At 42.6% G+C, this 24234-nt stretch overlaps 1 protein-coding gene across 3 annotated transcripts in view; it reads left to right on the top strand.

The window, feature by feature from the left end:
* The window catches only part of ADAM12 (ADAM metallopeptidase domain 12), a 168488-nt gene that overhangs the window by 5558 nt on the left and 138696 nt on the right, over positions 1–24234 (top strand). For all 3 annotated transcript variants that reach the window (XM_090145647.1, XM_090145648.1, XM_031597316.2), the window contains one exon: positions 9648–9781. In XM_090145647.1, coding sequence (XP_090001773.1) covers positions 9648–9781 — 134 coding nt within the window. The remainder of the gene's footprint in view (positions 1–9647; positions 9782–24234) is intronic.

Below are 24234 nucleotides of genomic sequence, written 5' to 3'. Positions count from 1 at the left end.
GAAACAATAAAAATAAATGTTCATTATTCCCAAAGGTGTCAAAGTTGTCAGTGATGGACCTATCCAGTGCCAATGGCCTTTGTCACAAGGCTGCACATGTGGACCTGGGCAGGTTAGCTGGCCTCAAAAGCATCAAGTAACTCTCAGTTCTCATGGTTCTTCCTATTTTTTTGAAAGGTGGATGATAAAATTCAGCAATAGCTTGGTATGAGCGCACTTCATTTTTCTTTGCCCTGTATTGTATAAGGCAAGGAGCAGGTATTTTCCTTACAAACAAAAACTGATGATGGATACGAGCTCCCCAGCTCAGAAGCCCCTTTACTAGAGAAGAACCACAGATGCTTTCCCGTGAACATTTACCTAAATTAGCACTGAAATTTGCTTCAGCTGGGTTTGCTCTGCTTTCAGTGCCATTTCCCAGAGAACATCTGAATGAGCGATTTGTGTGCATGTGATGGGCAAAACTGAAACTCCCACTCAGTAATTTTATTCACTGGTGATTGTATATTGTATGCAGGATAGAACACTCCTCAATACGGTTACACTAAGGATTCCTTGTGTTCGGTGGGGGAGGCTATTAAATCATTGGAAAGAAAGGATTGTCCGGTACCTTCTCAAAGACTGAGAGGAAATTGTATTTTGGGGAGTAATTTTGAACTTAATTCAATGGCAAGCAGCCTTTCTTTGGAAGGGAGCAGCTGGATAGGAATGCTGGATGTGGATTTTCTTGCAGTGATGTGGACTCATCACTGAGAAGTGAATATGTTTTCTTTGATATCAGAGCTTTGTGGCTTGGTTGCATCTGTTCTCGTAAAGCACAGGTTATTATTTCTCTACCTGAATAGGTGATACTTTAGGCACTGTCTCTCTGATGCTGAAGGGTGTGAGGCTGAGTTTGTAACTGGAGTGAGAATCTCTGGGACTGGGATCCTTTGGGGAAGGGGCAGCAGTTCAGGAAGAAGATGATGTGTCCCAGTAGTGCCTGTGCCAGGAGGATGCTGAGTTCAGATAGGGCATCCTCCTGGAGATACCTGTTGGAAAGGCAGGGTGCAACCCTTAGTGTTTTTTACCTCTTGTTAGTCCTTTCCTGTTTGCTTTCATCAGAGAGGATGACCAGGTCATTTTTAATGGTGTGCATCATGACTTGGAAACAAAGCACACTTAAGATGGGATTTCCAGTAAGAGGACAAAAGTTCTCCAAAGCCATTATCATCATACAATCATCGTAGATTATATTGCTTCCTTTTCAAAGCTGAATCTGGCATTTATGATTTGCCCTTTGCTGCAAACACTCAGTGCTGAGCTCTTCCATGGGGGCCTCTGGTTCCCACCCATCACCAGGTGTGCCAGAATGCCCTCCAGGTCAGTTATTCTCTGGTGTGTATTTCCCAAATTTCAAAATATTCTCTTCTGGAGAAAAAAAAAAAAAAGAGAAAAAAAAAAAAAAAGACAGCTCTTTCTTCACACTGATCCTGTATAGTAATCCTTCAGTCAAACAAAATAACATCTCAAATGAGACTGGACAGCTGTTTCCCAAATAAAGTATATGGCTATATTTTACACGTAGCAATGAAGCTTGCTTTTCACCATCTGAAATGCCCTGCAGCCTCTCTGCCCCCTCCTGCAGTCAATGGCAAACGTTGTTCTGAAAGCCCCGTTTGTCACATTTTGTGTTGGAGAACAGGGAGGACATTGAGATATACTGGCTTCTCTCCCTGAGCGCATTTCAATATGTATTTTGTGTAACGAGAACCCAAATCCTCCTCACGTTATTTCTGCTTTAATCACACTATGCTCTCCCAAGATTGCTTTAATCTCATTTGCATCAGCTGGAGTGACTGTGGGTGATGAGCAGTATTTCATCTGCAAACAGAGGAGAGCAATATTGGGTGCACGCCTGGGAAGGAACTGCCTGTCCTGGCTTTGTTACAGCTGAGAGTGGTGCAGCATCCCGATTTGGGGAGCAGACATTCAAGAATTAGAATGAACAAAAGCTATTTCTAAGGTTTTCTCGAGGACCTGTCAAGTGTGATCATTCCCTTTTAATTTTCCAGCAAATGGCTTTTTGACATGTGCTAACTCCAGAGGAGCGCGATGCTGCCGAGTGCAGCAGACATCGTTTTGTATTTTAGCCATGACATTGCTGTATATGAGAACTGAAAAGTTATATAGATATTACACCAATATATAAACCATGTGTGTTAGAAAGACAAGTTCAGTTCTGAAATATTTGACTTAGCTATGCTTTTCACTTTCAATTCGTGCCAAACATGTGCTGGAATGACTGATGGAGTCATACGGTTCCCCGAATAAAGCACTTTATTGTGCACAGACTTAGAGCCTCCCAACAGTTGTATTACAGAAGCTTGAAGATTAAGATGATCCAACTGCTTAGGGGGTATGTTCCACAATGAACATTTTGTTTTTCCCTTTTTATTTTTCCCATCTCTCTCTCTTTTTTGCCTTAAAATGTGTCATTGGTTTGCTCAGCTGGTCGCACGGCGTCGCTGACCGTGCTGCCAAGCAGCAAGTGTCCTTCCCTTGGAAGTGCTCACTGCTGTGTCCAGGTTAAAACACTGCACCGATGGCTTTCCCCAGTTTATGGGATGTCGTGGGGGGAGGGGGCTGCTTCCTGTTGCAGATCAGGCAGAATGGGATTTAGGAAGGGAATAGCTGCTGCAAGAACAAGCGATGACAGGAGACAGTTCTTCAATTTATAAAGCTGAAATATGAAAAAGCGTGTTTGTGGTGCTGTGTGTTCGAGGGGTCAGTGTGTCTCAAGCTCCTATTTCTCAGCTGAGCTGTGGGTGTGAAGGATCAGGTGTGCACAGCATGGGCACTCTGCACAGCTGCACCCAACCAGCTGGACACAGAGAGTGTCAGATGCAGAAAGAGCTCTGCACCTCCAGCGCTGCGTGCAGGTTTGGGCCCCTCATTACAAGAAAGACATTGAGATCCTGGAGTGTGTCCAGAGAAGAACAGTGAAGCTGATGAGGGGTCTGGAGCACAAGGCTTATGAGGAGAGGCTGAAGGAGCTGGGATTGTTCAGTCTGGACAGAGGGAGGCTCAGGGCAGGCATTACTGCTGTGTGCAACTCCTGCAGGGCAGTTGTAGCGAGGTGGGGGTCAGCATCTTCTCCTGTGTATGTAGCTGTAGTGGAAACGCTGAGTCACAGCCTGAAGCAGTGATTGAGCACCTGGTGGAAGGCAGGGCCAACCAAGGAGAGCTCAGGTGCAGCTGATTGACCAGAAGGGCTGGAGCCAGGATCCACCTCTTCCCAGACCTCATTTAAGGGCTGGCAGTGGAGGTATGAGTATCTTGTTGGAGATTCTGCCTACCTGAGATCTTTTAAAGGTGAGCTGCTTTTTTTTCCTTTGTTTTTGTGTCTACAGCTGCTGCACTTGGGTGTATCCTCACTTTCTGCAGCCTGGGGCTTTGCTACCCCACTGTCATTGCTGTGCTTTCTGTTGTATTATAGAGTTACACCAGCAATAGGATGAGAGGTTGCTCCAGGGGAGATTCAGGTTGGATACTAGGAGAAACTTCTCTAAAATAGTGGTCAGGTACTGGAATGGGCTGCCTGGGGAGTTCTGGAGTCACCGACCCTGGAGGTGTTCAAGGAATGTATAGATGTTCTACCGAGGGACGTGATTTAGTAGGAAATGTTGTTGATAGGTGCATGGCTGGACTGGATGGTCGTGGAGGTCTTCTCCAACCTTGATGGTTCTATGATTCTTTGAATTCAGAGTTGTCCCAAGTTCTCTAGCTGCTGCCTGTCCTCAGATTCATCAAAGACCTCTGCTTACTTCTGATGTTCCAAAGATTTGGTACACGAGGAGTAACTTTGCAAAATGGAGTAGAGGACAGGACTTATGCCCAGGGAGGTGTGTGGGATGTGTTCTGAAAGTGCCTCTTGTTCACATGCCTGAGGTCTTGGGTTTGGGAGTCAGAGTGGAGTTAGAAAACAAGAAAAACTTTGTGTATTGCTATGTGGCTTTTTTTTTTTTAATAACTGTTTCTTCAAGGCAGGCTGTGAAAGGAGCAATCTTACCAGATTTTGTGAAGAGAATTGATGTACTGCCTAGATGTGCCAAGACTAGGGTAAAAAGTCATCTGTGGCTCTGAACTAAGACAAACTTTACAGTGGGGGATGAGGCTTACATTTTATGCATAGCCAACCCTTGCCCATCCTTTCTGCTCACACACGGATGAGGGCAGAAGCTGGTAAACTGTGCAGTCCTTTCTAAAGCTGTGTAAGTGCTGTTAGCATTGTGATGGGAAGAAATCAGTCTGGTGGGGTTTCTGATTTTGGTTCTTGTTTTTATGGACTTGTTTTCAGCTGGTGCTTAGTGTTGAGTCTGAGAAAAACAGTTGACTTTTAAGGCAAATTGTTCCTTCTCATACCCTATGCAAGGCTTCCTTTCGTTAACCTTTGCACACTGGAGTTCTCAGTGTGTTTTATTTTGCAGCACTCATATTTATTATTGTACATTAGTCTAATTTGACTTACTGTTATATTAATGAGCGACTGTTTATTATAATTCCCTTTTCAAATGGCACAGCCACCATTCTTAAGGGTGATGTCAGCAAAAAAACTGTCATCTGTGCCTGCACAATGTTTGGCTTCAGTAATGTGTTGGGTTTTTTTTTTTTTCTTCCTCCCTATGGCTGTTACTTTGATTTTGTGGTAGAGAACATGAGGGGTGGAAAAGAGTGGGGCTGCAGGTGGACCCCACATGGCATTGGGGTGGGTGATGATGGTGATGAGGATGTGGGGTCCCTTGGGTGCCTCTGGGGCCTTGAGGGCATTGTGTGGGAGTGATGGGGATAAGAAGCATAGGTGGTGTTCCCAATGCCTGCATAGGAAAGAGGCAGAGTGCCACAATTTGGCTTTGTAAATCTGTATAGGTGAAGAGATGGATGATGTATATGAACTGGCTCAGCCATTGCAGTGTGCTGTGCATAAGCAACATGAGCTGGGCTCTGTGCTCTGCCAGGCAGCTCTCCTTTCCATCAGCTCATCTCATCCAGTCCTTTGTGCACTGGGGAGCACTCGTCTCTTTGTTTATCTTAAGGAGAAATACGCTGTGCGGCCTGACTAAAAGCTTATTAATTTTGAGTAGAGGGGAATCTGAAGTGTGTCTGGGCTTTTTCAGGAGGTGCTGGCCCTTAAACTGAGATGTCGCATCACGTGCGTGGAGTTTGTTTTGCACACAGCTTGAGGGAACTGAAATGCAAAGAAAAAGATGACAACTCTTTTAACTGCTTGGCCAACAAGTCCTCGCATGATAACATGCAAAGAGGAGTTGTAGATGTACATTGCAGATGAAAAATATGTAAGCAGCGCAAAAATCTCTGACAGATAACATCTTCTCATCTTGCTATTTGTACAAACTGTCTTTTATATAATTGAGATGAAGAATGAAGGGCGATACACAATTTTATGGGCTGCTCCAGGATCAAAAGCACTACTTTCAGTGCAGGCTAAAAATAGGGGTCAGATTGACACAACGGTGAAGTTTTCCATGTGAACAAGAGAGAGACAAGCGTGCATCAAGAGGAGCTGGGCAGAATTTCACTGGAGTGGAGAATGAGTATTGGAGTCAGAAGGTGCGAGTGACACAAAAGGTAGGAAACCTGGCTCCAATAAAAGTGCCTGGCAATATCGATGGCCTGGTTTTCTTCCCTTCTAATGACATGTTACAGAAATCTCAATTCTCTAATTTCAATTATTACGATGTTTATGCTGTTGTAATACCAAGAGTCCCTGTAGAGAGGAGGCCTCAATATTAATGTAACTCAAACGACTCTAATGGCTGCTACTTCAAAGGAATCATAGTGAAAATGTATAGAAGTGACAAAGGGTGGCAGAGGAAATATTAGCAAGTCTGAGTCTGTAATATCTAAGGCACTGGGATTTTGTAGGAAGGGACCAAGGTGATGGAAACTCTCCATTAGCAGAGAGGAGAATTGGGCTCCTCTCTTGGGAAGCCCTTTGGGGGGCTGCACTGGTGCTCTGAGCTTGGTGGCCCATAAGCAGCAGAGCAATGGAAGTGTGTTTTGTTCAGTCTTTTTTGCAAGAAACTGGATGAAGTGTCCCTCACTGGGATAAATCTGGTGATTCCCACTTGTCCTGAGGCATGGCTGTGTGATTGCTTCAACCCTGCAGAGCTGCTGGCAGCCCTCTCACCTGTATGGAAGCCCAGACCACTGCTCAGGTTCAGGGCTGCTCTGGGGCTGCACTTAAGTTTGTTCTATTTTTCCTGCACATCCACATCTCTCTCTTTTTTTTTTCTTTCTTTCCAGACTGTCTTGTGGGGACTCTTCTCCTTTCCCTGATTTTTGGGTCTTTCTGTATCCAAGACTTGTGTGTCTGGGTCCCGTTTTTGACAGCATCTCACAAGCCACCAGCCCTGCTCATCTTTCCCATTTCAGTTGAATATGTGGGGGTCACTCATCATCAGCCGTGAGCCCTTGTTTTTTGCTAGGCATTCTTTGAAGCTGTTCAACCAGGCTGACTAATCTCACCTGAAGGATTTACCTTTGTATCTTCCCCAGGCTTTTATTTGAAAAGATTGATCTCACGTTTACCCATCAGTTCTATGGATGTTGTAGTCTGTCAGAAATATGCACAGCATGTTGGTGTTGTGATCTTAAAACAGGGGGAAAACAAACAAACAAAATACCCAACTGCTGTTTTCTTGGCAGAATAAGTTGTGATGTGGATATGTCACACTAAGGACAGTTGGGAACTGAGCAAATGTGCAGTGCTGGGCACTGGAGTGCTTTTTTGGGAGGGAGGCCACATCACCTGGTTGCACTGCTTTCTCTATCTGTGCAGAAAGCTGTGATTTTTATCACCTGCAGTAATTTAAACAAAAACAGCATCCAGATAAGCAGCAAAACTGAAGGAAAGAATCCAGACAGAAATTGATCTCGGATTTTATAAATCTATGGCTTCAGAAGATTTTGCAAGCCCTAAAGCATGTCTGTTCTGTTTCCCCCAAATAAATTATCCCTCCCAATAAAGATATTACTGTTGCCCATAAACCTGTCTTGATGTCTGTCTCCAGACTATCAACACTTGTAGGCAACGTGCATTTTCCAGTGTGCAGATAAATAAGCATGTGTGTAAGATTAAATCTGCTCGTTGTAACCTTATTCTTCATGCACCACAAGCATCACTCTGTTGTGTGAGCATTCCCAAATAATAAAAGGAGGGGGGCAATACTAAACCATATTTTATGTAGATATGATTCACTTTTCAAATGGTATTTTCATCACAGTTACACTTGTTAGACCATGCTGTGTAAGGAGGGAGTAATATATCTGCATGTGTGCAAATGCTGTCTCTCCTCTCTCCTTTTTTTTCTGTTTTGGATGGTGCCATGATGTTAACGATTTGCAGAGTTAATAGGAAAGGCAGCTTGCATGTGTAGGAATAGCAGAGGACTTTAAAGCCTCCTGACATCTAGCTGCAGCCCATGGCATAGGGCTGCATGGAAGTGATGCAGATGGTGTGTCTGTGGAAGGAGAATTGTGCTCATAGGGGTTCTTAAAGCCTGGGCTGCACAGAGCTTGCAGAGTGCAAATCCTGTAAAATAATGGAAGAGCCTGAGTCATTGGATTCACAGAGCTGAGGCTGCTCCAGCGAGCCAAGAAAGGACAAAGAAATCAGGGCTAGGGCCAAGCTTTTCTCATTTCTCTGAGATATGCTTCATAAACTTGTGCTCTGTGAGGGAGCTTCATGGCTGACCATCAGAATGAAGGGCTGTGAGGATCTGTGCTGTCCAGATAGACGTAATTAGTAATAATTAGACCCTCCTGGGCTGGTGAGGTGATATCCTCTACTCCTCTGTGGGGTGAACCTAATCTGCAGGGTTTGGGTTATCACTCCCATGCTGGCATTGCGCCCTGCTAGGTGCCTATCAATGGGCTCCCCTGAAACAGGGGAAGAACCCTTTCTCTGCATGGACAACCTTCATTCTCAGGGGATCTGAGTGCTCCAGAGGGCTCCGTGTGTTGGTAGGACGAGCGTGACAATCCCCTCAAACTTTTCTCATGGCACCTGCAAACCATCCTCATCTTCTCAAGATTCACTCTCAGTACCATTTCTAGATCCTGTATTATGGTTTATTTCTTTTAGGCCACTTTGCTCTGACAGGCACAATGACACTAGTATGCTTAGTGAGAGGAGAAACAGTTGATAAATGTTGTATGCAAATAGCCTTTTGGTATTATAGTACGAGTTGAAGTCATCTGATGTGTAGAAGTAGAGCATTGTTTCGGAGAGAATTTATATTCTCTTCCAGAATATTTCTTTTCCTAATGTGAATGTGCATCCTTGATGTTATGGGATTCTTGTGTTGTTTTTTTTTTTGTGACCTCCTTGCCTGTCTGTATAGAAACACTGAAGCCATGAAGACAAGTGAATACTTAAGTCTTTTCTTGCTGTACATGGCATGGACTTGTTGAAATGGAGTGCAACCACACCTTGCCACATTTAGTGGAATAAGATGATGTGAAGAAGTGTTTGGGGGATAATGAAATACCTAAGATTAAACCTGGTTAATCAGTCATGTGCAATCAACCTGGAACATTCAGGCACCTGTGATGGGCTTGTTCCCTCTGTGCTCAGTGGCTCAGACTCACAAAGGATGTAGACCAGGCAACTCTACTGAAATGGGAAAGACACAGGGGAAGTCTGGGATTGTGATCTGTTCTTTGGAGCTTGTGTTGTGCTGCACCCGGGTTTGTTTATTCTAGAGGAAGCATGTCACCAGTTACACCCCACATATGCTATCCTCCTTGCAGCCACTGCTGCCGTGGATTGGATCCAGTGTGTTTGTGTCTGGGAAGAACGGGGAAAAGAGGAACCGAGGGACTGAAATGAATACCTTACCTTAATTACTGGGGGGAAAAAAAAGAAGTCCTGGTAAAGTCTTATCTCCCTTAGGTCCCTGCAGCTTGCTTACCCTCTTAGTGATGACACTGGAATGACAGTTTCATTGCATTCCCTTTGCTGTCACCTTCAATGAAAAGAAGTGAAGCCCTAATGTGTTTATTAACGTAACACTTGAAATAGCTGGTGCCAATATCTCTTTATGTTTTTGAGTCAGGTGTTGAGTCCCAGCTCCTTGTCTTTGTGCTCTGTCTTTTACTCCTTACCTTGTCCTGTCTTTTTGCAGTGCTGAACACCATTTCCAGGGCCCCTGACAGCAATACTGAAGTTCTAGTTTTAAAAAAAAGCGGAGAGTAATATATGAGAACATCTTCATAAATAATAGCAACGTTTGTATATCTCAAGGCATAAGAACAAAAATCTTCTGTATAGTTTTAAAGCTGGATTTCAGGTGCTGCATGGGTTGGTTTGCTGTTCCCTCATCAGCTACTCTGTGGCTTTTCAGTGCAGTCTTTGCACAGAATGTATGATTGAAAATGGAAACCATCTCCAACCTTCTCTCCCTAAACCCCCGCTCTCCTTCAACAATGTGTAGGTTTGGACAATGAAAGCATGATGTTCTAATGTCTAATGGTTTTCCTGAATTATCTCCTTCTGAAATGGGCTGCCAGGTCCCTTAAATAAAATAATGTTCAGGTTGTCACACCTTGCTCCCTCCTAACGTAAGTGCTTCTCCCTCTCCTAGGTCAGAATGTGGACAGCAAGTTGGAGTCCTTGAGACAGCAGATGCTGAAGGACCAGTCAAAAGATTATGAGATAACAGTTCCCTTCCTTTTGAATGGAGAACAGTGGAGACCAGCAAACAGCACTTATTCCAAGGTTAGTCTTTGTGTGGCTGTTATTTTGTTCCAAGGTGTTCAGCTGGAAGGGGAAATGAAGTGTGTACTTCGTTGTAGCTGTTGTAAGTATATATATTTTAGTAGAGGGTCTGCAGTGTATGATTTTTACTTCCCAAGCTGAGAAATTGAACGTTACTGTGAAGTAGTATTCTTATTTCTGATGGCAGAAGTGGAAGGGCAGCAGTGCTTTTAATGAAGTTAACATACATGGCTTTGGATTGCCTCATACAAGAGCAGAGCATTGACAGACCCTGATAAGCTTTTCTCCTATTCCTCAACCATTGGCTGATGAAATGGGAAGCTGTTTTGAGGAGGAGAGGCCTGCTTTCTGTCTCCAAAGCTCCAGACTGTAAGACAAGCTGCTGCTGCCTTTGTTATCACCAAAGATGTCATGAGAGTCTCTTTCCTGACCTTTCAAACCCAGATTCTTAGGTACAGCGTTGTTCCAGTTTCTTTTTAACGTTGTCCTTGTAATCATCAGTGTAAGCAGAGGAAAGCTAAACATTTTAATTGCGGAAATACTAAAACACACAGACAGTAACCATGAAAACAGCCCCAGTAGCCCATTAGAAGTGCCTTTCTTTACTGCATTGGGAAGGTGTTTGGTGGAGAAGTCCTCCTTGGCTGCTGCTTTGTGTCGGGCAGCTGACTGACAGAAATAGATACGAGACTTCAGAACAACAGACCTGACATTCAGATAGATTGTCTGGGTGAAAACGTTGCTTTCTTGCTCCTTTTCCCCCCTCCTAAATTGGAGAGAGAGGCCAGTCCTCAGTCTGCGTATCTGCAGTGATGAAAGGGATATCGTTGTGGGTGTATAATGGCTTATCTTAGAGAGATAACACAGATGGCTTGGTCCTAGATGTATGCAACTCTATTTTTAGATCATTTAATTAGGAACAGGCATTCTCCATACAGAGTTCTTTCAGCGACTCACTGTAGCTCTCTGAAGGAGTTACAACAGAGTATCTTTACGTGAGTAATGATAATATGATTTATATCATTAATTTGTTTCCCAGAATTGCCTCCAGTTTAAGATGAACATTAGAAAAGATTTGTGGCTTGGTAGAAAGATCCACGTGCTGTATCAGCACTTTTTTTCTTCTTTGAATACTTCTTTTCCATGGAAACTGTTATAAATTAAATACATAAAAGTGCAGATCAGGCTGTGGGAAGAACAACAGCATTAAACTGGTAGAGGAGAAGAGTAATGAATAGCTTGTCACATAAATATTGATCAAAAGCACGAAAGCCAAATACTGTTGTGTTCAATGGTTAAATAGGACCTATTGTTCTTCAGCTTATTTCAAAGTGTTCCTCTATTTTATTTTAATTTTAATGCAGTAAAAGAAAAAAAGTACCAAGTACTGCGTACTTGTAACCAGGGGAATGGTATTTCAATAGAATATATAGGAAAATAAATAATGTAGTGGTTATAAAAATGCCAAAGTATTAAAGTTATTTGTGTATGGATAATTGCCTCTCAATGAAAGCCCCATTCTACAATCCTCTGATCATAAATACTCTTTCTTAACAATTAGTCCCTCAGAAACCACGCTGGTATTTAACGTGGCGCACCCTTCCATTCCTATCCTGAGGATAAAAACATCCTTTTATTTACCCCAGAAGTCACAGTGCTATCTGCTGGAATATCTCATTCAGAGCCTGTCATGAATTATTAATAATGACTTTCTTCTTGAGGGCCATCTATGCTGTACGCTGTGCAGAACAGAAGCAAAATGCCTGGCCATGTTTCTGCTGATATCATTCCTGCAGACCGCTCACACAAACACCATCCTGCTCACCAGGACCACTGAAAGACAAGGGAAGAATTTTACTTAGCTGTAACCTCCTTTTATTTTAATACACTTAGGGCATCGTTTTTCAAGGGCTTAAAGTCTATATTTCACACTGGAGCAGGTTGCACAAGGAGGTTGTGGATGCCCCATCCCTGCAGGCATTCAAGGCCAGGCTGGATGTGGCTCTGGGCAGCCTGGGCTGCTGGTTGGACATCCTACATAATAGCAGGGGGTTGGAACTAGATCAACCCAGGCCATTCTATGATATATGCTTAACATATATACGTAACTATGAAAATGAGTGCATGTTGTTTTTTATTTTTAATTCATCTTTATTCTTTATTTTAACTCTTCTCTTGGCATCTTCTGCTGAATTTGGAGAATGCTTTTCAGCTGAACTATTTGAGTGGTGCCCAGTTACATTCCTTTATTAACTGGATATAATATTTTGTTGCTAATCCTGCACACACTGCTAAAATTAGTGGCTGCTAATTTGAGTACCCAGTTGTTGCTAGTTGGGTCTACAGATAGCCAACAATAGAGTTACTCATCAGATGGCAAAATCGGGACCCTGAAGTGTTCTGCAAGGTCTGTATGTCCTTGCAAACAATAGCTGCCCATATTCTATGCAGATGTGATTTCCTTGTTTGAGGCTTTGTGTGCATTATAGAAAGTGTTGATAGGTCATTATACTTAATGGCTAGTTACAGTTCTCTTTCCACTTCTCTTTATTTCTGTCACTTGTTCGTAATTCTGCATTTGGTGTCAGCTCTTTTCATGGTGCTTGGTCTGAACCTAAAAGAGCTGGGTTCTACTTTTAATTTTTTTTCCAAGTTTGGAACAACTTTTTAAAAAACTGTATATTATTTAAGTACAGGAAAAAGTCTCTTTTCCCCACTTGTTCCCAGCTGAATATTTTTCTTCAAACTTGGCTTGAGACTTAAAAACCAAGCCAAGTTTGATGAGATTTGGGTAAGTGATGTTTTAGTACACAGAACACTTTAGGGAAGATTTTCAGAGGACCATCTGTTTGGCTTCAGTCTTTATCCTCACACTCTGTTAGGGACACACACTGGTTAATGTGTGCCAGATCTCTGCATCACAGGAGCTGAAGGTCAGGTAATGCTGCTGCCTTAGTCTGGTCTTTGGAGCACATTCCTTGTGGAGGCACAAGTGTTAGGTGGGCATTCAGGGTTTTTTGGCTCCCCTTCTGCATTTGGAAAGTTTGAACGATGGGGAAACCCTGTCTGCTGGGTACCCGACCTTCCAGGGCAGATGTAAGATGGTTGTAATGCTTGGGTGCATCGTGGTGTGACATTGCCCTGAGCTGGTGTCAGTCCATGAGAATGCACATCTCATCACTGAACTCGGCTCTTTCCTCTAATTGGAGCTTGGTCCAGAACTTAAAATGTGTGGATTTTCTGGGAAATTGAAGGTTTTTTGTGCAGATATGATGAATTATGCAGGTAAATGTAGAGTCTTGAGGTCATGCTAAATGAGCACGGATTTTCTTTCCTCGGTCTGGTGGCACCCATCACTCAAGTGCAGTTTTGTTTTTTCTATGGTGGTGGCCATGCAGCATCCATAATGTCATCACCAGCACCTGCAAGGACTCAAATATGACCACAGGCTGAGCATCTTACAGTATTCAGTCATCTGAGGTTTCCAAAAGCTTACAAGAAAATGAGGTACAGCTTTCTGCTGGTTGATGCTCTGTGTCTTTTCAGTGCTCTTGCATATGATTTTTTGGTCTTCATGTCCATCTGAGTGCAATATTAGACTGCTCAATACACATGTATGCTCCAATCAGGCTATGATTGCAATTCGTTTAGTTTTGAGTGTAAATCTGAGTGTAGCTGAACCTGGGCAGGTATTGAAGGACCCAGAACCATGCAGTGTGGAGCTGTGTATGGCTTTTCAGAAACCATACACAAAACTTGAAAGCCCTGAAGTCCGTCAGGTTGCTTTGAGTTTGCAGCTTGTCAGTCCAGGCTGCTTTTGAATGATGCGTAAGGCATCACTTATCATTAAGCTTGGGTCATGCAAAGAGGAAAATGAGCAAATTTTGCTCTGTAACTTTTTAAAAATAATTAGCGGGTGTGACTCCGAGTGAATGTGACTCAGTTTCCTTCCTTTGGCTGCTATAAGTCAGGTTTGCAAACTGTAATCTTAAATGCTTTCAAAAAAAATGGAGAAGAGAAGGATGAGAAGACAGATCCTAATTCTGTAGCAGTGCTCTTTGTGTTATGTTATGCTTTGAATATTAACTCTAGCAAAAAAATTCAAAGCTAAAGATGAAGGCCATCAATAAATATATACTTCTGTTTTTTAACTGTATGGCTGTCACAGCTCAAAGGATTCTGCATGTAAAGTGGCAGAATATTACCATTTTTACTGCTTAGCATGCACTGTGTCCCATTGAGCTTGCAGAGAAGCAGCTTTTCTGCCTGCCTTGTTCATGAAGTATCGTGCTATGGATTGCTCTCATAAACAAACATCAAAAGTCTGATTATTGGTATGTCATTTTGGACACTGCTTGCTTGAATCTCACGAGAAAGTCTCCACTGTCTTCAAAGGCATTGAATCCTCAGACAGCTGTTAGTCATGTTTATGATTCTTCAGATTTATCAGATGTTGCACTGATTCTTTTCATTTTTTTTTTCCACGACTTCATGGTAAGGACCTACTGGAAGGTTTTATTGCCGTTGGAACAAAAAATAATTGGAAGGAACAAGAAGAAACTTTGAATTAAAAAAACAAGAGAGTGGTGCTGATGACTTGAGAATCTACTGAAAACTCCCAAGCAAGAATGAGCCTTACCCATTGGTTCCCATCTTTTGTGCTCACAGGACTGCATTTTGCCTTGTGAGCTAGCAAGGCAGGTCTGCTGGTACAATTACAGAATTATAGAATGGCTTGGGTTAGAACAGACCTTGATCCTCCAGTTCCAAGTCCCTGCTGTGGAAAGGGCTGCTACCCAACCTGGCCTTGTGCACCTCCAAGGATGGTGCATCCACAGCTTCTTTGGGCAACCTGTACCAGCATCATCACCCTGAGCTCTGTGTGCACGCTCCCCCTGGTGTTGCTATGAGGTTACCCAGCAGAACACCCCTGTGTAGTGGGATTTCCCCTATTGCTGCAGCTCAGGTTCGTTTGTGGCTCTAGCATTGTGTTTGATGCATGAAGCACAGCTGAGAGGCCTGCATGTTGGATCAGTAATGTAGTACTCTTGCTTTTCAAGAGCAGGCCCATTCAAGTTTATTTCATAACTGGCATAGCCTTCGTGCAAGTGATAATTGTTTATATTCCCTCCAACAGAGCCTCCTGCTGTTCTTTTTCATTTGAAATAATTACCAAAGTTTAGACTTCCAGACAATTGTATTAAGGGGAATCATACAGCGCTGCTTAAACAAGGCTTTGAAGGCTGAGAGGACAGCTTTCAGAGCTCTTTTACATAGTTGTTTTACATATCTTAAGAGAGAGAGGCATAAACAGAATTTATAGTGCTCTCCATAATTTTATGACTCATGAGTACCGAATACAAGAGGCAGTGCTGTGCATGCTGCTAGGGCTGTGTCATCAGCTGGGAATGCAGCTTGGCACAGCCAGCCACAGCAGTGTGAGACACTGCACTGATCCTCGGTGAAGTTCTCCAGGAGATCTGCCCCTGAGCTTCTAATTAGTAACCTGGCAGTCATTAATTCAGCAGCCAGTAAACAATCTGTTATTTCTTTGGCTTTTTATTGTACGCACAGCCCTGCGTTGTAGGGCCACTGTGAGGATTAATTAGTTAAGAAATGTACCATTTATCTAATAACTCCTCCATGTTTGTGTAATTCAGGAGTAGTGTGTGGGATGGAAATGCCCGGTTCTTTCCAACCCTGAGTGATCAAATCAGCTTAGAGCTGCCCCTCTCCATTTGCCTTGTGCAAGAGGGTTTCTTGCAAAGGGAAACACATCCTCTTAGCCAGACCTCCCTCATCTTCAGCCAGTCGTTCCTTCTGATCATTTGATTTAAGAAATTAAAAACAAAACGCCAGGAGACGCATCCTGTTTTTGGGGACTTGCTCGATCTCTACTGCAGCCAGGAGTCTGGTGAATTCCTGGAGCTGGGACCACCAATAAGAGCATCGTGTTGCTGATTGAGTAAGGGAAATTCTTTCCTCTGTCTGCACTGAATCAGTGCCCTAGTTTCAACGAGATACACCAGTGTTCATTTCCTGCCTGAGACGCCTGGGCATCCTGGGACGTGTTAAGCAATTGGGATTCGTCCCAGAAAATGGTCCATTTCATTTTTAGCTTAAGTGATACAGTGTGTGAAGTTCTGTGGGATAGTTCAATCGCAAGATAAATAGCAGATAGCGTGGAGGAAGACTGCCATACAGAGGAAACCTGGAGCTTTTTATTTACCGTCCGCCCCACCCCAACCCCCTTGGCATTTTGGAGCCTTCTGTAGGGTGAAATTCCCTTCCATGAGGCTGCATCGCACCAGGCTGTCGGGAGGGATTTTGTCATACTTGGCCAGTGAGGATCGCTGTGATGTAACGGCCCTGGGTGAGCTGTCTCCCATACCAGCCCAGCTCCACTGCCAGCAATTGTGTGCCATGGGCTCTGCAGAAGTGTTTTCCCTGCTTGCTGCACGTGGCCCACCAGCAGTGAGGTAGCGTCTCAGATCAGGGCTTGAGGAATCTGATGGGACTGAGCTTCTTGCATATGAATTTTTTGGGGGAAGACGACTAATGCAAAGGTTTTGATCTTAGTGGTGCGGTAACCCTTTAAAGCGGTGCTGAAATCAAAAATTAAGTCCTTGCAATTAAGCAGCGTTACGCCAGTTTTGCGAAGTGCTTGTACTGAGGCACTTTCATATTGAATTAATTTAGCTTATGCTTGGCTATTTCGTCTCTCTTGCAACAGATCTTGTGAACGTAAGGTATGAATTTCAGTGTTGGAGTAAAACAATGCTTTACTTTCCAGCTGTGAACACGTGATCGTTCTTTTACAGGAAAAAGGAGAATCTCCCTTGTTCTCAGTGCTCACTGCAATTGCCTTGAGTAGAGCTGAATGCAGCGCAATCCCTGCAGCAGGCTGTCTCCCACACTGCGGGGCCCTATGGGTGGTGGCAGTGGGATTTGGGGTCTTTCCAAGGACTAAAGGGGACTGCCATGGAAAATAAGAACCGTTGGCACATGTTGTGATGAAGGCCCTTATCTTGGGGAGCCAAAGTAAATTGAATTGTCCTCAATGTATGTATATTTCTTGGGATGAAGAGGTAAATGTAGCTGGTAGATCTGCAAAGTCCCATTGTTGCAAGCTTGATGCTTTTGTTGTTGAATTATAATTCTATTTGAATGCGATTTATCTCAAGCCCCAGGTGATTTACTTTTTCTATAGGGAATTTCTTGTCCCTTAGAATTCTAACAAAAAATCATAGAGGTAATGTGCAGCTTAAAGCTTGATAAGAAAAATATAATTAGAATTGATAATAAGCCTTTTTTAAAGGCAGTCGTAATATCTTGACGATGAAAAGGATTTTAAAGTGTAGCCATTTTTTTCAGGAGAAAGAATGACTTCCAAAAATCCTGCCAATTACTTTTGAAAAGCACATATAGATGAGGTAAAAATGATCTGTATCACTTTGAGATGGTAGCAGAAAGTTTGTATTCTGCTTCTATCCTGAGGAAGTTGTGTGTCCTTTTTGCCCTTTTTTTTCCCCTCAAGGACACAGTTTCCAAGTATTATTGAACCTTCAAAGCTTAATTTAAGAAAACGACTGCAATTTATGGCATTGTAGACACAGCAGAGTGATGAAGCTTAGCAAGATAGGAGACAAAATGCTTGCACTGATGTTTGTGGGATGCCTTTCCATTTGTGTGATGCATGTGGGGTGCTACCAGAGTCTGAAGATGTGTTGCTAGTCTTGAATTCATCCCTGTCCCACAAGAATGTGTTTGTGATGTTTCTGGTCAGTGTAATATCAAGTCTACTGGTGGCATAGGAGCATGTGTTTGCCCAACCAGTAGAGCATCTAGATGCTCAATAGTGACTTTGGGGGATGTTGAGTCTGAGGAGAGGTCTTGTCACCACTTTTGTTTCACAGCAAAGCAAAACACATTGAGCTCAGGTGAGATCTGCACCTCCAGCTTTGTGATAGACCTTCCCTTCCCTGCCCCAGGTCCCAGGATGCAAGTCTGTTGTTTCTTCTGAGGCATGAATGGTGCTCAGGGAACTGTGCCTTCTGTCTTAGGGTCAGTATTATTTTCCTTCTGCAGAATGAACTCATTCCCTCTACAACTCTGGCCATATCTCCCTTCACCAGGAGCTACTGGGCGGCTCCTTGGCAGGCATCTTCTTCCCCTTTGCTCTCCCCATTGACTACATCTTTATGGAGCTCTTGAGCAATGCAATGCTAAAATGGCTTTTTTGGGATGAAGCTGCCAAAGCCTTCCTGGCAGCCATCGCCCTCTGGAGTGATTAGCCTTCTCCTGGTGCTCAAAAATGGCTTCTTGAAATCGAAGCCCATATATAGCTTTGATATTCAGGGGAAGGTTATTCATAACCTGAGCCCACTTAGCTGCGCCCAGGAGCAAACGTTTTATGTCAAAGCTGCTGTTGAGCTAGGGGAGGATCAGGTCTTCATTGAGATGCCTAATTTTTGCACGCTGGTGGATGCTATTTTCCGGTACACTTCATTTGTGTGAGTGTTGGAGATGGCAGGCTCTTTCAGGCAGCAATCTTGGATGAAATCCTACACTGGTGTCTCTCAGATGACATTATTTACTTTAGTTTCACCCATTCCATCATCTTTCCCTAGATGTTTTCACATTAAGTACATCTTGTACTGAAAAAGAGACGCTGCTGAAGGAGGTCTGCTTCGACTCCTGGCAAATGACAATGAGACAAAAGCTCAGAGATGTGTTAATGTAAACAGCCGTAGTATCCCTGCCCCAAAAAGGGCCGTTTCCTTGGCAGATACTGCATCTGCCTTTTTCAAGTGAGAAGGGAGTTTCTGGAAATGAATCTGTTGCGGGAAAAGCCAATAAGAGGAACTGTGTAATTCTGTCCTCAGTTGCTTCTAGAACATTGCTGTTTTAGCACTGCATGCTCCCTCCAGCCCACACTGGCATGGTCAGGGTACATTTTCAGCAACAGGAAAGAAGAAGTGGGATTCCTAAACCGAGTATCTCCAACAGAAAGTGCCTTTCTCTTGGTTGCGACAGACAGAAACATTGTTTAAACCAGACTTTTTTTGGCATTTACTGGCATTACTAAGAAAGAGTTGGCGAGGAAAGTTGGCAGGAGGAGATGAGTTGGATAAGCTTTAAAGATTTTTTTTTTCTATAAAATGAATATCCAGAAGCTGTGTAAACGTATTTTTTTATTTTACTTTAAAAAGTATATAGAAAGACAACATGCACTCTTTTTTGACTGAAATAGCATCTAAGCTGTCTGTGCCCTCCAATTCCTGCTCTCTCAATTAAAAAGATGAGGAGAAAGAAAGAAAAGACAAAACAAAACACCTCAGGAAATCCCTAGAATGTTTATTCGGGAACAGACCAGCCTGTTACAGTCATTAGTTTGCAAAGGTATTTTTGCTATAGTCAGAGGGCAAAGTGAATTTTAACCTCTTATTGCCAAGCATTGTCATGTTCAGTAGGGAAGGAGTTATTGAGACACATCAAGGCCCATAAATTACTGTAAATTAAGTGAGTGACATACATAAAAAAGAAAACAGAATCACCAAAGTACTTCCCTTAGAGAGAAATTTGAATCAATTTAAGTGCTTGTAATGGAATATAAAGTTCTGTTGCTTGCTTTCCTGAGTACCTCTTTATTACTTTAACATTTCTGATTGTAAAAGGCCCTAATTGCAACAGAAAAAGATATTTCAAAACACTGACCTCCATTTTTATTGTAAGCTTTAGTGCAGAATTGCTTACAGACCTGGTATGTTGATTATAAAAGGAAGAAAGGGAGTAATGCTGGACTGGTTTAAGCTCTGATCTGTGAGAGCCCTCCAAGCACAAGTGGTTGTTTCCCAGGATCCCCATAGGAGGAGAGAGGAAAGGAAAATGCTGCTTGATGGAGGCAAAGCCTCAAGAGCCTGGGAAAAGCATGAATTGCAGAGGGCAGCTTCAAGATATGGATAAAACGTTTCCTTTTTCTTTCTTTCCTTTTTTTTGAAGGATAGAAACCTAAATTGCTTGCTTTGTACAGTCAAGCATCTCTCCTTTTATTGTCTTGCCCTTTTACATCTATAAAATGGGAATAAAGTTTAATCCAAGCCATGGGACATCAATTTGATTTTAGTAATGGCCTTTTCAGATTAAAAATGTTACTTGTATTCATACTTGCACGCTGTATGACTTTTAGGGAGCAAGGATTTGCTGTTCTGGGGGGGGAGATGAATGTCTTGCACGTGTGGATAAATCACACATGTGTTGTCAGGACAAGGGAACAAGTATTTTCAAGACTGTATTTTTTTAAAGAATGAAAGAGGAGGAGCGTTTGCAATGCTGAGTACAAGGGTTTTGGTGTTCTAGTCTTGGAGGCAGTTTAAGAGCAGCTTGTAAGAGCTATGAAGAACATTAATTGGAATTTTTACAGTGTATGATGAGCTCCATAAATCAGTCCAAGTCCCCTTTAGCACGATCACCTTTCTTTGATGGAAGTGACACTGACACGAAAACACTTTATTTTAAGGAACGTTTGAGAAATGGCTTTTTAGGGTATTACATATTTTTCTTTCACATGCTCATTTTTACTGCTCTCAGATGTACAATTTAATAATCAAGCATCAATTTATTTTTAAAACACAACTTCCTAGTTGTAACACACTTCTGTGTGTGTTTTGTTAGCTAATTTAGAAAGAAACTTCAGTGATTGACACCGTCTCCCATTTCAGCCTTTGCCTTTGAACATCCAATGTTTAGCAATTTCTCCAAACCTGTGCGTTTGAGATAGCAGAGAATGACAGATAGACTTGGTCGTTCCTTTAAAGGGGATTTCTCACTGCACTGAATTTCATATCATTGAAGGGCCTGTGTTGAAAAGGACCATAATGATCATCCAGCTTCAACCTCCCTGCCACAGGCAGGTTTGCCAACCCAGAGCCACGTGGGTATTTCCTAGTACTGATATATACATTTTCATATGCACATGTATATACATAAATGCACACAGATAACCTCTATCTAGGCTTGTCTCAGGATTCAGCTGTCCAATCATAATTTGAGTGTTTTTTGTGATTTTTTTTTTTTGATGTGCGGATCACAGTAAGATCATTGAAATCAAGGTATAAAATCAAGTAGTTGACAGAGAAGATAAATATCATGGAGTGCAAAGCTTGTCAGTGTTTCTGCTTTGCTAGGACGTGTTATTGAGCAGGAATTGCATTTAGCATCTGAGCTCTTGTCAGCGTGTCCTTGTTACATTGCCAATGGCATGAGCTTCATCTGTGTAGACAAAGTTGTTCTAATTTTAGGACTAGGCAGTGGGGAAAAAAAAAATTGCATGCTATAAAAAAAAAGCGTTCAATCATTGGAAGTGTCACTGATATCTGTAAATCAGAGGAGGAGTTCAATTTGCTTACAGCCTTTAGTGACAGTGCTGGGGTGGGGTGGTTTTGTTTTGTGTGAATTCCTAAATTAGCCATTGCAGTCAAGCCAAGTGGTTTGGAAACATGATGGCACATTTTTAGTGCTACTTCAGCAGCCACCATGTCCTTTTATATCTGTACATTCCACACTTTTGCATTTTGGATGCGTTTTCATGTCATGGCGCTGAGAGTTTCAAAAGTTCCTCGGGAGCAATAGTGAAATCTCTTGTGCTGTGTTCCACTGGTGAGCTGGCTGGCACCTCCCAGTCCACTGTAAGTGAGATGTTTGTTCTGCATAAAATCAAGTCTTATGGCCGTTCATTGCCATCTTTACTGATCTCTCACAAAACCATTTCCCTGCATCTCTGGGAACGTGCGGAAATTTGATTTTTCATTTTTAGAGAGCTTTATTTTGTCTGTTGGTGCAATGTCACCATCATAGACTTGATATGGGGAAAAGTAATAGCTTGTCCCACGTATTTAGCCTAAGATAATGTTAGTATGTATATATTTAGTCTAAGGTAATGTTTGTACAGGTACTCCCATCTGTGAATTTTGATTTGCACATCAAAATTTGAGTTGTTCAGGGGACAGTTGATACACTTTCTTGATCCAGTTTGTGGTGAAATGTGGGCTTCTTTAAAGAGTTTCTTTTTAAAAGTAAATAATGCTTTGTGTGGGGGCAAGGCAGCATCCCTCATCTTGGAGCTCAAGATGTGAGAGGCAGGCGAGGGCATCATCCCAATGAGTTGCACATCTGAGCTCCTCTCTGGAAGTCATCAGTCTGCTGACAAGTGACTCTTCTCACCTAAGCTTTGTGACACAGCCTGGCAACCCTCCTTCCCCGGTCAGCTCAGGGAATCAGCACTGTTGAGGAAACCTTGTTGAGCCCTTTTCAACTCGCGCATTACCAACCCTGGGTGGCAAATTCCAAAAAGATGCACTGTATTTTTAAACTTCACCAGAAGACTCAATTGTGCTCCTGTGCCTCCAAGTCCCGTTCTAAATGCACTGTGTTTGCTGACAGTTTGCCATACAGTGCAGAGGTACCCCTATCTGCAAACACTTGCTGTTTATAGAGATGCTAATGAACCTTTTCAGAAGCTCTCCTCTCTGCCTTCTGCTCGTAGGAGTTAGGAATACAAAAACCAGATCTGGTGCAATGTATTATGTTTAAACAGTGCTCTTTTAAGATATATATATATTCCTTATTCCATTATATTCCTTAAAAAAATATATATAGTATACAGTAATTTAGCAGCATACTTCAGAGAAAGTTTGGACTTCTTGCTTTCTGGGGGAAAAAAGTGCTGAGTGTCTGAAGAGGAGCTGGTGGGATGTGCTGTCCATTCCTAGTCTGGTGGACTTGTGCAGCTGGGAGGCTCTGGATGTGAGTGTCTCAGAGACCTTCAATGCATTGAATCCATTAAATCTTGCAGGAGATTGGAGCCCTGGAGACTTGTACATGTTTCATACTAGATCCTCATTGAATAGTTACTGAGAAGGAGAGGAGTTATTAAAATACATGACCGTAGGGAGCAATAAAGTGAAAGGGATTTGCTTAAATAAAAGGACAAACGATGATCTTTAAGTTATCAGTCAGTAAGGGTACATTATCATCTTTTTTCATGTTGTGCAATGCAGTTGATGAGAACTTGCTTTTTTTTTTTTTTTTAGTAGAGTGATAAGGAGAATAAGCAAAGAACACGTTTAAGTTTTATGGAGTGTAAGGCTGCCAGCAGTTACTACAAGCCTCTTCTTCTCTGGGGGAGACCAAGTGGTCCATCAGCTCTGGAGCATCTTTTTGGCTGCTGCTGAGCTCCCTCTGATCATGTCGTTCCTTTGAAAGTTAAGGCTACTGGTCATATGAGTTAGCCTTCAGTAAATTAATGTCTCTATAGCTTCTACTGCTGTGTTAAGTATAGTCTGGGGCAGTTCTCTTCACAAATGAGATAGGTCACCTGGGGGACTGCAGATGGAGTGCAGGGAATGGCTGGAAAGCATGGCCTGTGGTGAGGAGCAGAGAAGTGGGATGTCAGTGTAGATGGGAAGAGGCTGGGCAAGACATGATGAATCTTCAAGTATGCAAAAGGCTGCAGGAAAGTCAGAGGCAGTAATTAGTTTCAGTGGCACTGTTAGATATGCTCCTTGTCTGGCAGCAAGAAGAAGAATGGCCTTACAAGACAGCAAGAGCTCAGTAATGAAGATAATGAGAAAAGGATGTATGTACTTACATACAGTGAGGAAGGGAAGCTTTGAAGTCTCTCAGATTGCGCTTGGTTTTCAGAAAAACCAGGAAAACAGCTGCTAATGAGAGAGGTGTAGTTGGTCCTGACACAGGGCAGGAATATCTTGGTTCCCTTAAGACACATTTTCTTTGGTTCGGTGTGAAGCGAAAATCATTCTTTCTCCTTTATCAAAACCTGCCTTGTGTGTTTTCATCATCTTGAGGTTTCAATAAGATTTGGGTGTTTTTAGTTTTTAGATGCACGAAGCTTCATAGAGAAGACTTCAACTTCTTGCTTAAGATGAGGACTTTGTCGACATCATTGACTTTTCTTTGTTGGCTTTTCTTTCTCTTCCAATTATTGGTTTAGTCCAGCTTAGAACCGGATTCTAAATAATACACAGACAACTAAAACATTAATTACAGTGCTGTCTGAACTGGTTGAAGAAAGAATGTTCCAGCAGAAGTTGAGCCTTTGTTCTTGTAAGTTTTTTCATTAGCTCAAGGATGCACATTCAAAGCAAGGAAGCGGGTCAGGATGCCAGGGAGGTTGGATTATTTATAACCCAAGGAGTTTGATGTAGGGACAAATTAGTTAGGGCCCTGGCAGAGCTTGTTGCATTATGAGTTGTGCTTCAGAGCTCCCTTGTAATCATGGATAAGGCAATTAGCTTCTCCATGCTGCAGTGGATCATCTGCAAAATGGAAGTGGTGTTACATCTCAGTCTTGCAAATCGGTGCCATCTCACATGTGGCAAGATGCTCTCTTGCAGCAGTGATAGAAGCTGCTATGAACAAGAAAGACACTTGGA

The sequence above is a fragment of the Phasianus colchicus genome, chromosome 8 (genome assembly GCF_987193195.1).
Source record: "Phasianus colchicus chromosome 8, bPhaCol1.hap1.1, whole genome shotgun sequence".
Classification (NCBI taxonomy): Eukaryota; Metazoa; Chordata; class Aves; order Galliformes; family Phasianidae; genus Phasianus; species Phasianus colchicus.
The sequence above is the reverse complement of the archived record's forward strand: the minus strand, read 5'-3'. Positions and strand labels throughout refer to the sequence as shown.